General features: G+C 49.4%; 1 protein-coding gene across 1 annotated transcript in view; it reads left to right on the plus strand.

Moving 5' to 3' along the window:
• The window catches only part of COL4A5 (collagen type IV alpha 5 chain), a 358,955-nt gene that overhangs the window by 327,051 nt on the left and 16,914 nt on the right, over positions 1 to 14,990 (plus strand). Inside the window, exons 45-48 of the mRNA XM_073547642.1 lie at positions 561 to 680; positions 969 to 1,067; positions 1,168 to 1,380; positions 1,581 to 1,758. Coding sequence (XP_073403743.1) covers positions 561 to 680; positions 969 to 1,067; positions 1,168 to 1,380; positions 1,581 to 1,758 — 610 coding nt within the window. The remainder of the gene's footprint in view (positions 1 to 560; positions 681 to 968; positions 1,068 to 1,167; positions 1,381 to 1,580; positions 1,759 to 14,990) is intronic.

Genomic DNA, 14,990 nt, shown 5'->3' on the forward strand with positions numbered 1-14,990 from the left:
GCTTCTCTCTAATAGATGGGAGCGCTTGCTCTGCTGAGTGTCCGGTGTTCTCTATGAGAGAGCTGCTGCTGGATATCTCTAGTGGCGACATATCTCGTAGGCCTCACTTAGATGTCCATGTTGCACATATATGTTGTATTTGTTACGGATACAACACGTACCCTATACAATCTATGGTTCTGTTCACATGTCCATTTTCTTCCAGCAGCAAGGATGAAAATGGCCAATACAAGTCTATGTGTCTGTGAAAAATACGTACCGCACATGGATGGTATCCGTGTTTCATCCGTGTACTGTCCGTGTTTAAGATTGCAAAGTATAGGAGAAGCTTTGTAATTTATTTCTTTATCAATCTTTGAAAAACTTTGAAGACACTGATGACAAGAATGGACACATTGATGACACAAGTAGCATATTGTTCGGAGCCCTCATACAAACTGCACTGTTAGCCAAACCCATTGATATTGGCAGGTCCGCCTGATTATAGTCCTATAAGGTAGTCGGGATATCTCTCAAAGATTCTCAAATTTTATATGCAAGTTTTGCTCTTTTACTAATAGGTTCTCCAGGATCACCTGGTCCAAAGGGCGAGATCAGGACTATACCAGGACCTCCTGGTCCACCTGGGCGCCCAGGAAGCAATGGACCTTCTGGACCACCAGGACCACCTGGATTACCAGGTAATTAATGCAAAGATTACATATCTAGATTATCAACTATTTATCAGCATTTTACTATTTGGATTCAGGATTTGTGACTGGCAATCCTCATTGTTTCAATAGTTGTGTTTTCTGTCTATAACACAATAAGGCTTTCATCTTTCTGTAAGATTTTATAGCAGTTGGTCAGTTTGCCTACCATTTAGCTTGCTATGCAGCATTATAATTTTAACTTAATTTTAGATTTATGCTGTTAGTTTGTCACAAGTTTTTTTTTTTTCATATGTAATCTGCATTGAATTCTAAAAGGTTCACTAGGGCCTCCTGGTGATTCCGGCAGAGATGGGCTACCAGGATTTGAGGGACAGGCAGGACGTAAAGGTGACAGAGGTCTACCAGGTCAGCCAGGTAAGTTTTATCCTGACCTTAGTGGTCCACAATTTAAATATAAAAATATGGTAAAGGTTACAGATGCAGAAAATAAATGTATTTTCTTTCATGTAAAAAGGTTCAAGAGGAAACCAAGGCCCCCCTGGTCCAGATGGAGTCCAAGGCCCTCCAGGTGCTCCGGGCTCAGGATCTGTAGCTCATGGATTCCTCATAACCCGTCATAGTCAAGCGACAGAATCACCAGCATGTCCTCAGGGTACCAGTAGAATATACGATGGATATTCTCTTCTTTATGTACAGGGGAACGAACGGGCACATGGCCAAGACTTGGGTAAGATGTGGTCACTTGCAAGCTTATTGTTGTAAACCATCTATCAAACACAGAATGATTTATAAAGCTAAATAATGGATGTAATTCACTTATTGCCTGATAGAAAGAGGGATAACAATAAGTCGTACCAACATGTTGAATGCAAACACGCCAGATGATGCTGTTGCTTAGATTTGAACTATTTGCCCATTTTATTTCAGGTACCGCTGGCAGCTGTCTCAGGCGGTTTAGCACAATGCCTTTCATGTTTTGCAATATCAATAATGTGTGCAATTTTGCATCAAGAAATGATTACTCCTACTGGCTTTCCACGCCAGAGCCAATGCCAATGAACATGGAGCCACTAAGGGGAAGAGACATTCAGCCATTTATAAGCCGGTGAGAAACTGTATATGATGTTACTTAATGGTGAAACAAGACAATGAGAACTTCATTACACATATCACAACTTTCTTATTATACAGTTTTGTATGTGGATGGAAAATGGCAGTGATCACAGACTACTGCACAAAAACATACTCTTTAATGGCTAAGTATGAGGCTTTAGATGCTTAACCAACCCTGTGCAGCACCGTAAGGCCCCATACTGCTTATAAATCAGCAATGCAGCGGTCATGTAGGTAATGACATGACGTCTTAATGAGGACATCATCTGCTCGGCCACTGGAAGCACACATGAGGCCCAGTAAAGGACAGAGTGAAAAATGGGGTCATGTGAATACCTTTATTATTGCCACCACCTTTATTACTGAGTACATAGTGGTGCCGACATCCAGGATTTGTACCTTTGATCTGTGGGCATTAGGTGACTTTACCATGTTGCAGAGGTGGTTATGCAATGGGAGAATATATGGAACTCCTAATCTAAACTCTAGTAGGCTTGATCAAGCTTTGCAAAGTACCGTATATATTCGCATATAAGCCAAGGTTTTCATCCCATTTTTTGGGGCTGAAAGTCCCCTCTCGGCTAATACGCGAGTCATATAGGTCAGGGGGTCGGCGGGGGAGGGGAAGCAGGGATGTTAGATCATACTGACCTCCCCTGGTGCGTGTCTGCAGCCCCCCTGCTTGTCCCATGGTCTCAGATGCCTTCAGCGGTCACGTGGTACCGCTCATTAAAGTCATGAATATGCGCATATTCATGCTTTAATGAGCGGTACCACGTGACCGCTGAAGGAAGGGAGGGAGACCTTGGAAGAAGCAGGGCTGCAGAGACCGCGCCAGGAGGGGGTAAGTATATGCGATATTCACCTGTCCCCGGTCCATCGCAGGGCGCCGCTGTGTCTTCCGGGTCCTCTGTCAGTGATGTTCAGGCAGCACAGGGCGCGCTGACGTGGTTAGTGCGCGCTGCGCCCTCTGCTGCCTGCACGTCACTGACAGAGGACCCGTCAGACAGCGGCGAGCAGCGATGGAATGGGGACAGGTGAATATCTCTGGTGCCAGGGTCCTGTCCCCCATAGCGCGCCGGTGTCCCCGCCTGCTCAGCACGCCAGCACCTGGCCCTCAGCGACGAGAGGTGAGTATGTCATTTTTTTTTATTTGCTGCAGCAGCAGCATATGGGGCATAATCTATGGAGCATCATATGGGGGCATAATCTATGGAGCATCTTATGGGGCAGCATATGGGGGCATAGTCTATGGAGCATCTTATGGGGCGGCATATTGGGCATAATCTGGAGCATTTTATGGGGCATCTTATGGGGGCATAATCTCTGGAGCATCTTATGGGGCATAATCTATGGAGCATCTTATGGGGCCATAACCTTTATGGAGCAGCATATGGGGCATATTATTCTATGGAGCATCTTATGGGGCCATTATTAACCTTTATGCAGCATTATATGGGGTGTATTTTGTATGAAGCATCTTATGGGGCCCATCATGAACTGTATGGAGCATTATATGGGGCTCCTGATTCAATATGGATATTCAAAAACATTTAACCTACTGATGTCTCAATTAATTTTACTTTTATTGGTATCTATTTTTATTTTTAAAATTTACCAGTAGCTGCTGCATTTTCCACCCTAGGCTTATACACAAGTCAATAAGTTTCCCCAGTTTTTTGTGGCAAAATTAGGGGGGTCGGCTTACACACGAGTATATACGGTATTCTTTTAAAATGTGTTCTCTCCTGTCCAAAAGCTGGGAACCTTGTCAATCATGAGGAAAAGTCTGACTGTGCCTGGAACTGGTGATTGGTGTGAGACTTGGATGCTCTAACCCAGAAAATCAACTCAATCCCTTAACTCAAAATCACATGGAAGAAGGGTCCATGAGGACTGGGCTCCAGCACCAATGGGAAAATGTTAAAATATAACTTTTACTGTGCAATTAAAAGCATGGTGAGAAAAAAACAAAAAGATTAAAGATCCATGAAGTTATGTGTTTTGGGTTAGCAACTCTAATTCATAGCTGTTTTTCCTTCCCTGCACATAGCACGTGGCATGTGCTGGCTGTACATTATATAACCAGCATCTGTGTCTAAGAGGCGCTTCCGACATTGAGCTCTGATTGCTGCAGTTTCCCATTTAAACGCTGCTGCCAATCTCTAGGCTACTATGGCAGCCAGGTGCGTGCTGAAGACCCCCATTACTGCCGATGTTGGTGCTCGTGTGAAACCTGTGCCACAGAATGAGCTTCTTGAAAGACCAAGATTTTTACTATATGCTGCAATACTGTCATATTGATGTATATAGTATCAGCGATCAGACAACCGCAGGTTTAAATCCTCTAGTGGAAGTAAAAAACTTAAAAATATAAATGAAATCTAAAAATTCAGATCACCCCTTTCTCCTCCACCTCACAGGATCATGGGTGTTATGCTGCTGCCACTAGGAGGACACTAAGCAAATATACAAAGAAATTAACTCCTCCGCAGTATACCCTCTGCTGGCTCTATCCTGAACCAGTTCTTGCTTAGTGTCTGTAGGAGGCACTAGAGTCTGGCTTCAGACCCCGATTCCATTATTTTTATTTTTAACCCAAAACCTTCAACAGGAAAGGGCGACGGGACCTTTCAAGGTCCCGATCTCCCAAAACCATCAATAGGCGGGAGCGCGGAGTGTCTTCTCCCCGTACCCCCTCCTGCAGCCTCAATGCCAGGCCTCAGCTCTCCCTAGGGGAGATGGATCCCTTTAATGGGTCCGCTCTCCCCACCCCAGCAGCAGATGGGAACATGGGGTGTCGCCCCCACGTACCCGCTTCTGGAGCCAGGACTTCAGCCGGATAAATGCCCTGCGTCCTCCCCGAAGGATTACCTCAGGTAACATGCAGAGTCTTCCATCGGCGACCGTGCAGCCCCAACTCCAGAAAGTCGCTGATGCCTGGAGGCGAACGAGCCCTCCACCTCCCTGTCAAAGGGATGGTGGATTGAGGAGGATCTGCGTGGCCACTATCTCCAGCTTGGCCCACCTCTCTGAGCACCCGGCTCTGCTTCACCGCGCACCCGGCTCTGCTTTATGCCCTGTGAGTAGCGCAGCACCTGCTTTCGGCAGGGGGCTCCTTCTCCTGGTCTTGTCAAGATAGGCCAAACTCCGCCCACTCAGCTCCACCCACTTTTTAGGCGCTTCTCGCTCTGAGCGAGAAGTGCTGCAACCACATCCTGCTCCCTGGCCCTGACTCCGCCCCCTTTTGCTGGCACTTCTCGTTCCTCATGAGAAGCGCTGACTTTTTCTCGGAGCCTCCACTTCCTGCATCTGCGGGTGTATCAAGGCTTGGCTGGGACATCATCATACTTCAACCGCGCGTGTGGCTACATGATTTTACATCCGCAGCGCAGACCTTCTCTGGGGGCATGAACACAGGACCTCGGTAAGCTGGTACACAGCGCTTAACCCCTTCCCTGCAGCAGCCTCTAAGCGGCAGCAAATTATATGCAATATGTCTCAATCAAAGGCATCTAAGAAGGCAGATAGGACACACACAGTGGTATATGCCTCATGTACTGCATGTAATGCCCCACTATCACGCAGACACCGTAATGCAGCCTGCGACCCCTCATGCGCACAGGAGCCCCCTACTAATTCCGACCCTATTGGGCCTAGTCCACCCAAGTGAGCCACATCTCTGGCACAGTCCATGGCCTCTCTGGCTAAAGCTATAGAATCCTTCCGTGATTCCTCCTCAAGCCAGGGCATCAGTTTACCCTCCGTAGAAGGCCCATCAGCCACACGAGAGTCTTCCTCAGACAGGGGCCGGACTGCGGCAGAAGATAGTCAATCTTCTAGAAAACATCCCCATGATTCGTCCCCCAGACACTGGTGCCTCAGCGTCCGTAAGCTCTGCTTCACGCTCCCCCTCACCAGGGGTTTGCAGCGAACACGACTCAGAATATGAGTCAAATGTGGCCGTAGATCCGGACTCGCTAGAAGATTCTCTCATTGAAGCAGTTAATAAAGCTCTGAGAGTAAACGAAGAACCTGGGACTAGTCCGGATCGCACTGTGTCTTTCAAAAGGACCAAACGTCCTCACAGGGTTTTTGCTAACCACCCTGAGTTTTCGGACATTGTTCAGAGGCATAGAAGTCGCCCGGACAAGCGATTCACAGGGCAAAAGCCACTGGAAGCACGGTACCCTTTTGCATCTACTCTAAGAAAGGAGTGGGCTGTCCCCTGCAGTAGATCCACCCATATCACGGCTCGCTTCCAAAACTCTTCTGTCTCTGTCTGACAGCTCGTCCATTAAAAACCCCACTGATCGACAGATTAACAATCTTGTTCGGTCAGTCTTTGAGGCTACTGAAGAAGCAATCTTCCCTTCCTTCGCTGCCACCTGGGTGGCCAGAGCTATGGTGGCCTTTGCAGAGTCTCTAGCTAAGACCGGTCGAGTTGAGACAATAACCTACCTCCCGAGGCAGTCAGTCTCGCTTACCAGATTGCCCGGGCCGGTGATTACATTGTGCATGCCTCCCTAGATGCGGCTAACTGTGCCGCACTTGCAGCCGCAAACGCCGTTACCATCAGGAGAGCCCTATAGCTCAGAGAGTGGCGAGCAGACTCCGCTTCCAAGAAATCTTTAACTTCCCTGCCTTACCAGAGCGTGTGTTTGTTTGGAGATAAACTTGAGCAAATTCCTCCCTCAGCAAAGACCTAGTCGGCCATTTCGGAACCAACGCCAGGTTCGTTTCCGGCCTTTTCGCAGTACCACAAGCTGGTCATCCGCAACCGCTTCCTCTAGCTCGGCTCGTCCCCCACGCAGGGAAAGGGATTCACTGCGCTCATTCAAGCCCTCACATTCCTGGAGAAACAGACCCTCTCGGTCCGGACCAGTTCCCGAAGGACATAAACATGGTAGGCGGCCGTCTGCTCTAGTTTCGTCAGGTCTGGCTGGCGGTCGTTCACGACCATGGGTCAGAGATCTAGTGTCCTCCGGATGCAAAATAGAATTCGCGTCTCCCCCACCAACACACTTCTTCCAGTCGCGGCTTCCAAAGACGGAGGCGCATGCAGCTTCTTTTTATCAGGCCATATATGCTCTCCGCAACAATGGAGTCATCGACCCGGTCCCTCACACGGAAAGGTTCAAGGGGTTTTACTCAAACCTGTCATTGGTCCCAAAGAAGGACGGAACCATGCGCCCCATCCTAGACCTAAAACTGTTGAACAAGTTTGTCAAAGTGCGTCATTTCAGAATGGAATCTCTCCGTTCTGTTATCACTTCGCTGGAAAAAGAGGAATACCTTGCGCCAGTTGACATCAAGGACACATATCCTCACACATATTCCAATCTTCTTAGGTCACCAAAGATTTCTGCGCTTCGCAAACGGAGACAAGCATTTTCAGCTCACTGCCTTGGCCTTCGGTCTCGCCACTGCCCCCAGAGTGTTCACCAAAGTCATGGCAGCCGTCATGTCCATTCTGCATTCTCGGGGCGTGGTGATTCTGCCCCACCTAGATGACCTCATCAAGGGATTGTCACTTCAGGCCTGTGCAGAGAGTGTCAGCATCATCATGGACTCTCTCACTCGTTTAGGTTGTCTAGTGAACCTAGGCAAGTCCTCTCCAGCCCCATCCCAGCAAATAACCTTTTTGGGGATGATCATGGACACTTCCTGAGGGTTGGTAATTCTCCCTCCAGAAAAGGTCTCGGCGCTGATCCGAGGAGCCTGGAAGCTTTCTCTTGCCCATCCCCACTCCCTTTGCCTTGGCATGCAGGTCCCGGGGAAGATGGTAGCAATGATCAAGGCTGTACCGTTTGCTCAATTACATCTCCGTCCTTTATAGCAGGCATTTCTGTCAGCTTGAGACAAAAATCCGGCCTCTCTGGACCGCCGGTTTTGCCTGCCCCCCCCCATAAGGCAGTCTCTCAGGTGGTGGACGTCGATGTCCTCATTGAGTCACGGAAAGTACTTTCTGCCAGTTCACTGACTGGTGGTGACCACCGATGCCAGACTTCTAGGTTGGGGAGCGATCTTCAGTCACCATACAGCTCAGGGACGCTGGTCCATTCAGGAATCGCACCTCCCAAATCAATATCCTCCAGATTCGGGCAATCAGGCTAGCCCTTCAGCGATTCCATCAACTTCTGGCCGGTTGTCCCATTTGGATCCAGTTGGACAACGCCACAGTGGTGGCGTACATCAATCATCAGGAGGGCACACGAAGCAGAAAAGCAGTGCTCGAGATGGCACACATTCTTTAATGGGCTGAGACAAACCATTCAGTCATCTCTGCAGTTCATATTCCAGGAGTAGAGAACTGGGCAGCAGATTGAGGAGGATCTGCGTGGCCACTATCTCCAGCTTGGCCCACCTCACTGAGCACCCGGCTCTGCTTCACCACGCACCCGGCTCTGCTTTATGCCCTGTGAGTAGCGCAGCACCTGCTTTCGGCAGGGGGCTCCTTCTCCTGGTCTTGTCAGGATGTCCGGGCGCCCAGGGGGATATATGCTCTGGCTACTGCGCTCCAGCGACGCCATAGCGCCCGGCTTCTGGCCAAGATAGGCCAAACTCCGCCCACTCAGCTCCACCCACTTTTTAGACGCTTCTCGCTCTGAGCGAGAACTGCTGCAACCACATCCTGCACCCTGGCTCTGACTCCGACCCCTTTTGCTGGCACTTCTCGTTCCTCACGAGAAGCGCTGACTTTTTCTCGGAGCCTCCACTTCCTGCATCTGCGGGTGTATCAAGGCTTGGCTGGGACATCATCATACTTCAACCGCGCGTGTGGCTACATGATTTTACATCCGCAGCGCAGACCTTCTCTGGGGGCATGAACACAGGACCTCGGTAAGCTGGTACACAGCGCTTAACCCCTTCCCTGCAGCAGCCACTAAGCGGCAGCAAATTATATGCAATATGTCTCAATCAAAGGCATCTAAGAAGGCAGATAAGACACACACAGTGGTATATGCCTCATGTACTGCATGTAATGCCCCACTATCACGCAGACACCGTAATGCAGCCTGCGACCCCTCATGCGCACAGGAGCCCCCTACTAATTCCGACCCTAGTGGGCCTAGTCCACCCAAGTGAGCCACGTCTCTGGCACAGTCCATGGCCTCTCTGGCTAAAGCTATAGAATCCTTCCGTGATTCCTCCTCAAGCCAGGGCATCAGTTTACCCTCCGTAGAAGGCCCATCAGCCACACGAGAGTCTTCCTCAGACAGGGGCCGGACTGCGGCAGAAGATAGTCAATCTTCTAGAAAACATCCCCATGATTCGTCCCCCAGACACTGGTGCCTCAGCGTCCGTAAGCTCTGCTTCACGCTCCCCCTCACCAGGGGTTTGCAGCGAACACGACTCAGAATATGAGTCAAATGTGGCCGTAGATCCGGACTCGCTAGAAGATTCTCTCATTGAAGCGGTTAATAAAGCTCTGAGAGTAAGCGAAGAACCTGGGACTAGTCCGGATCGCACTGCGTCTTTCAAAAGGACCAAACGTCCTCACAGGGTTTTTGCTAACCACCCTGAGTTTCCGGACATTGTTCAGAGGCATAGAAGTCGCCCGGACAAGCGATTCACAGGGCAAAAGCCACTGGAAGCACGGTACCCTTTTGCATCTACTCTAAGAAAGGAGTGGGCTGTCCCCTGCAGTAGATCCACCCATATCACGGCTCGCTTCCAAAACTCTTCTGTCTCTGTCTGACAGCTCGTCCATTAAAAACCCCACTGATCGACAGATTAACAATCTTGTTCGGTCAGTCTTTGAGGCTACTGAAGAAGCAATCTTCCCTTCCTTCGCTGCCACCTGGGTGGCCAGAGCTATGGTGGCCTTGGCAGAGTCTCTAGCTAAGACCGGTCGAGTTGAGACAATAACCTACCTCCCGAGGCAGTCAGTCTCGCTTACCAGATTGCCCGGGCCGGTGATTACATTGTGCATGCCTCCCTAGATGCGGCTAACTGTGCCGCACTTGCAGCCGCAAACGCCGTTGCCATCAGGAGAGCCCTATAGCTCAGAGAGTGGCGAGCAGACTCCGCTTCCAAGAAATCTTTAACTTCCCTGCCTTACCAGAGCGGGTGTTTGTTTGGAGATAAACTTGAGCAAATTCCTCCCTCAGCAAAGACCTAGTCGGCCATTTCGGAACCAACGCCAGGTTCGTTTCCGGCCTTTTCGCAGTACCACAAGCTGGTCATCCACAACCGCTTCCTCTAGCTCGGCTCGTCCCCCACGCAGGGAAAGGGATTCACTGCGCTCATTCAAGCCCTCACATTCCTGGAGAAACAGACCCTCTCGGTCCGGACCAGTTTCCGAAGGACATAAACATGGTAGGCGGCCGTCTGCTCTTGTTTCGTCAGGTCTGGCTGGCGGTCGTTCACGACCAATGGGTCAGAGATCTAGTGTCCTCCGGATTCAAAATGGAATTCGCGTCTCCCCACCAACACACTTCTTCCAGTCGCGGCTTCCAAAGACGGAGGCGCATGCAGCTTCTTTTTATCAGGCCATATATGCTCTCCGCAACAATGGAGTCATCGACCCGGTCCCTCACACGGAAAGGTTCAAGGGGTTTTACTCAAACCTGTCATTGGTCCCAAAGAAGGACGGAACCATGCGCCCCATCCTAGACCTAAAACTGTTGAACAAGTTTGTCAAAGTGCGTCATTTCAGAATGGAATCTCTCCGTTCTGTTATCACTTCGCTGGAAAAAGAGGAATACCTTGCGTCAGTTGACATCAAGGACACATATTCTCACACATATTCCAAGCTTCTTAGGTCACCAAAGATTTCTGCGCTTCGCAAACGGAGACAAGCATTTTCAGCTCACGGCCTTGGCCTTCGATCTCGCCACTGCCCCCAGAGTGTTCACCAAAGTCATGGCAGCCGTCATGTCCATTCTGCACTCTCGGGGCGTGGTGATTCTGCCCCACCTAGATGACCTCCTCATCAAGGGATTGTCACTTTAGGCCTGTGCAGAGAGTGTCAGCATCATCATGGACTCTCTCACTCGTTTATGTTGTCTAGTGAACCTAGGCAAGTCCTCTCCAGCCCCATCCCAGCAAATAACCTTTTTGGGGATGATCATGGACACTTCCTGAGGGTTGGTAATTCTCCCTCCAGAAAAGGTCTCGGCGCTGATCCGAGGAGCCTGGAAGCTTTCTCTTGCCCATCCCCACTCCCTTTGCCTTGGCATGCAGGTCCTGGGGAAGATGGTAGCAATGATCAAGGCTGTACCGTTTGCTCAATTACATCTCCGTCCTTTATAGCAGGCATTTCTGTCAGCTTGGGACAAAAATCCGGCTTCTCTGGACCGCCGGTTTTGCCTGTCTCCCCCCCCCCCCATAAGGCAGTCTCTCAGGTGGTGGACGTCGATGTCCTCATTGAGTCACGGAAAGTACTTTCTGCCAGTTCACTGACTGGTGGTGACCACCGATGCCAGCCTTCTAGGTTGGGGAGCGATCTTCAGTCACCATACAGCTCAGGGACGCTGGTCCATTCAGGAATCGCACCTCCCAAATCAATATCCTCCAGATTCGGGCAATCAGGCTAGCCCTTCAGCGATTCCATCAACTTCTGGCCGGTTGTCCCATTTGGATCCAGTTGGACAACGCCACAGTGGTGGCGTACATCAATCGTCAGGAGGGCACACGAAGCAGAAAAGCAGTGCTCGAGATGGCACACATTCTTTAATGGGCTGAGACAAACCATTCAGTCATCTCTGCAGTTCATATTCCATGAGTAAAGAACTGGGCAGCAGATTTCCTCAGCCAGCAGGGTCTGGCCTCAGGAGAATGGTCCCTTCATCCAGAAGTTTTTCGGCAGATTTGTCAGCACTGGGGAACACAGGATGTGGACCTCATGGCCTCCAGGCTAAATGCCAAAGTTCCGGCATTCGTAGCTCGGTCCCGCGACCCATTAACTATCAAATCGGATGCCCTGGTGCTTCCGTGGCATCAGTTTCGCCTCCCTTACATTTTTCTGCTGCTTCCGCTAATTCCAAGGGTCATCCGGAAGATCAAGGCAGAAGGAATCCAGGTGATTCTCGGTGCACCAGACTGGCCACGTCGAGCATGGTACACGGAACTAGTGCAGGTAGTCGCCGACATTCCCTGGCGGTTACCAGACCGCCCAGACCTTCGCTCTCAAGGGCCGATTTACCGCCAGAACTCGAGAGTTCTGAGTTTAGCGGCTTGGCCATTGAATCCTGGATCCTAGCCCAGGCCGGTTTCTCGCCACAAATAGCTTCCACTATGATTAACACTTGGAAACCTACATCCATGTGCATTTACCATCGCATCTGAAAGGACTTTTTCTCTTGGTGCAAAACCCGCGGATGTTCCCCAATTGTGTTTTCTATCCCGTCCATTTTGGAGTTTTTCCAAGCAGGATTAGACACAGGCCTAGCACTGGCTTCTCTCAAATGCCAAATCTTGGTTCTATCCGTCCTGTTACAGGGGAGGATTGCTTCCAAACTGCAGGTTAAGACCTTCATTCAGGGAGTGTCGCATCTTGTCCCTCCCTACAAGGTGCACTGGAGCCTTGGGACCTAAACTTGGTCCTAGGTGCCTTACAAGGTTCCCCTTCGAACCCCTGCAGGGCACATCACTTACTCTTCTGTCTTGGAAGGTTGCTTTCCTTGTGGCAGTAACATCCATCAGGCGGGTCTCAGAATTGTCGGCTTTGTCTTGAAAACTTCCATTTCTGGTTTTCCACCAGGGCAAGGTGGTGTTGAGGACATCCGTCCTTCTTGCCTAAAGTTGTTTCTTCTTTTCACCTGAATGAGGACATAGTTTTGCCCTCGTTCTGCCCAGCTCCGGCCCACGGGATTGAGAAAGCTCTCCACAGTTTGGATTTGGTGAGGGCACTCAGGTAATACATTTCCAGAACAGCGTCTTTCCGCAAATCGGATTCCTTTTTGTGCTTCTGGAAGGACACAGAAAGGGTCTACCTGCTTCTAAAGCTACAATAGCCAGGTGGATCCACTAGACTCTGGTCGCAGTCTTGGCGGGACGACCCCTTGATCAAAAGATTGTCCAAGTAAGGGATTATGAGAAACCCCATGATGGCTGCCATAACTTTTGTGAATACTCTGAGAGGAGAGGCCAGGCGCCGTGAACTGATAAAGATCCTCTTGGATCACAAACCAAAGGAATCTCTGATGCTGAACACAAACAGGAATGTGAAGATAAGCATCCTAAATGTGTACAGAACAAAGAAACTCTCCCAGTTCCATGGAGGAGATCACTGAATGTAAGGACTCCATCCTGAAGTGGCGGATCTGAAAGTGGCAGTTCAACTGTTTGAGGTCCAAGATAGGACAGTGCGCTCCTTCTTTCTTCAAGACTACGAAAATATTGGAGTAGAACCCTGAAAACCATTCGTTCCAGGGAACGGGAACGAATACTCCTGAGTTTAGAACATAAGAGACAGCCTGTAGAACCCCTGGGGCCAGAGAAGGGAGTCTTTGCGGGCGAGACAGGAAGAAATGTCTTCCTGGGGGCGAAGAAAAGTCTATTTTGTAACTGGACATAACTATCTCTCTGACCCAGGCGCTGTGGACCACCGACAACCATGAAGAGAAGAAGCCAGCCTCCCACCCTGGAGAGATTCCCAGGTGGGGGTGACCCATCATTTAGAAGAGCTCCTGTGAGAGCGTTGCCAGAAGGGCTTGGAGGAGTGACTCTTTGGCCTCCAGTGAGGTGCAGGTTTGAAGGTTGACTTCTTCCTTTCCCTTGGGGTGGAAGAGCGGTCCTGCTGGGAGGAAGTCCACAAAGAAGAGAAGGGTCGGAAGGAACGAAAATGCAGAGGCCGTTTCCTATTAAAAGGACGTTTAGGCCTGGACTGAGGAAGAGAGGTACTCTTTCCCCCCCCCCCCGGTAGCGTCCGAAATTATCTGATCCAGTTTGGACCCGAAAAACCTAGAACCCTGAAAGGCCAGGCTAGTGAGAGACTTTTTTGAGGGGGGGTCTGTGTTCCACGCCTTCAACCAGAGGATGCGGCGTATAGCAATGATGTTGCTTTTTGCTCTGGCGGAACAACCGGCCGCATCCAAAGAGGCAGCGAGAAGATATTTGTCGTCGTGGGCAATCTGGTCTGCCAAATTTGCCATCTTATCAGGAGGTAAAAAAATAAAGGTGAGACAGCCTGTTGGAGCGCTAGGCTGGCAGGTCAGGAAGCATAAATATCTTGTGAAGTACATCACAGAAGGTATTGTGTAAGTCAAAAATAAATCCGGACCTATAATAAGGAAAAATTGCATATAACAGCAAAATCTAAGAAAAAATACGACCAAAATCCAAATATAGAAAAGTATAACAATATTTATTTGGAATATACAAATACATGGAGGGGGAAAGTTACCCCAAAAAGACACAAGTTGGAAAAAGACGCAGAGTGGATCAAAGCATACATAATATATATACTGGAAGAGCAAATAGATAAATAGGGTGGTCCTCGATAAGGTATTGAATCATAGATAGGAAAGGAATGTCACATAATGAATAATACACAAGCTAAATAGCAATCATTAAGAATCAGGCCAAAAGGATCATATAAACAAATAATACCATATCTTTTTATCGGTACACCAAACCACAGAACTTAGTTCAGTATGCAAAGCAGCAACCCACACCCCAAATAGTTTTGTAAGGTGACTAGTACCTGAAATAAACACAGGGGGCCGGATCCAGGAGCGTCACCCCGACGCGCGTTTCGGCTGAAGAGCCTTTCTCAAGGGGCGTAACCATGAAAGGAAGAGGAAGAGTATAAAAAGGCCCAAAAGCCAATCAAATGGCTGCAGTATAAGGTCGTCATGGAGATTGCTCAACCAATTGCAGAGTTCAAGCATTTTTCACGTGTGAAGAGCACCCGCCCAGACTCCGTGGAGTGACGCATGCGCTAACCAGGCCAAGAGATGGGCGGCGGCGGCGTCACGCCAATTGAGAATAGTGCGATGCAGCTCCTGCCGGGTACCTCAGATGAGGATGTGTTCAATAGTGCAGGATGTCCCAGTCGCAGGGAAGCGCAAAGGACATGGAGAGGGTCAATAGATTAAAAGATTTCTTTAGTTTATTGAATTCCACAACAAATTGAATTTTGCTTATCAATTATATGCCACCTGATGAAGACAGAAGCTATCTGTCGAAACGCGTTGTGGAATTTAATAAACTAAAGAAATCTTTTAATCTACTGACCCTCTCCATGTCCTTTGCACTACCCTGTGACCGGGACAT

The sequence above is a fragment of the Dendrobates tinctorius genome, unplaced genomic scaffold, assembly GCF_039654945.1.
Source record: "Dendrobates tinctorius isolate UK_male_01 unplaced genomic scaffold, ASM3965494v1 ptg000154l, whole genome shotgun sequence".
Lineage (NCBI taxonomy): Eukaryota > Metazoa > Chordata > Amphibia > Anura > Dendrobatidae > Dendrobates > Dendrobates tinctorius.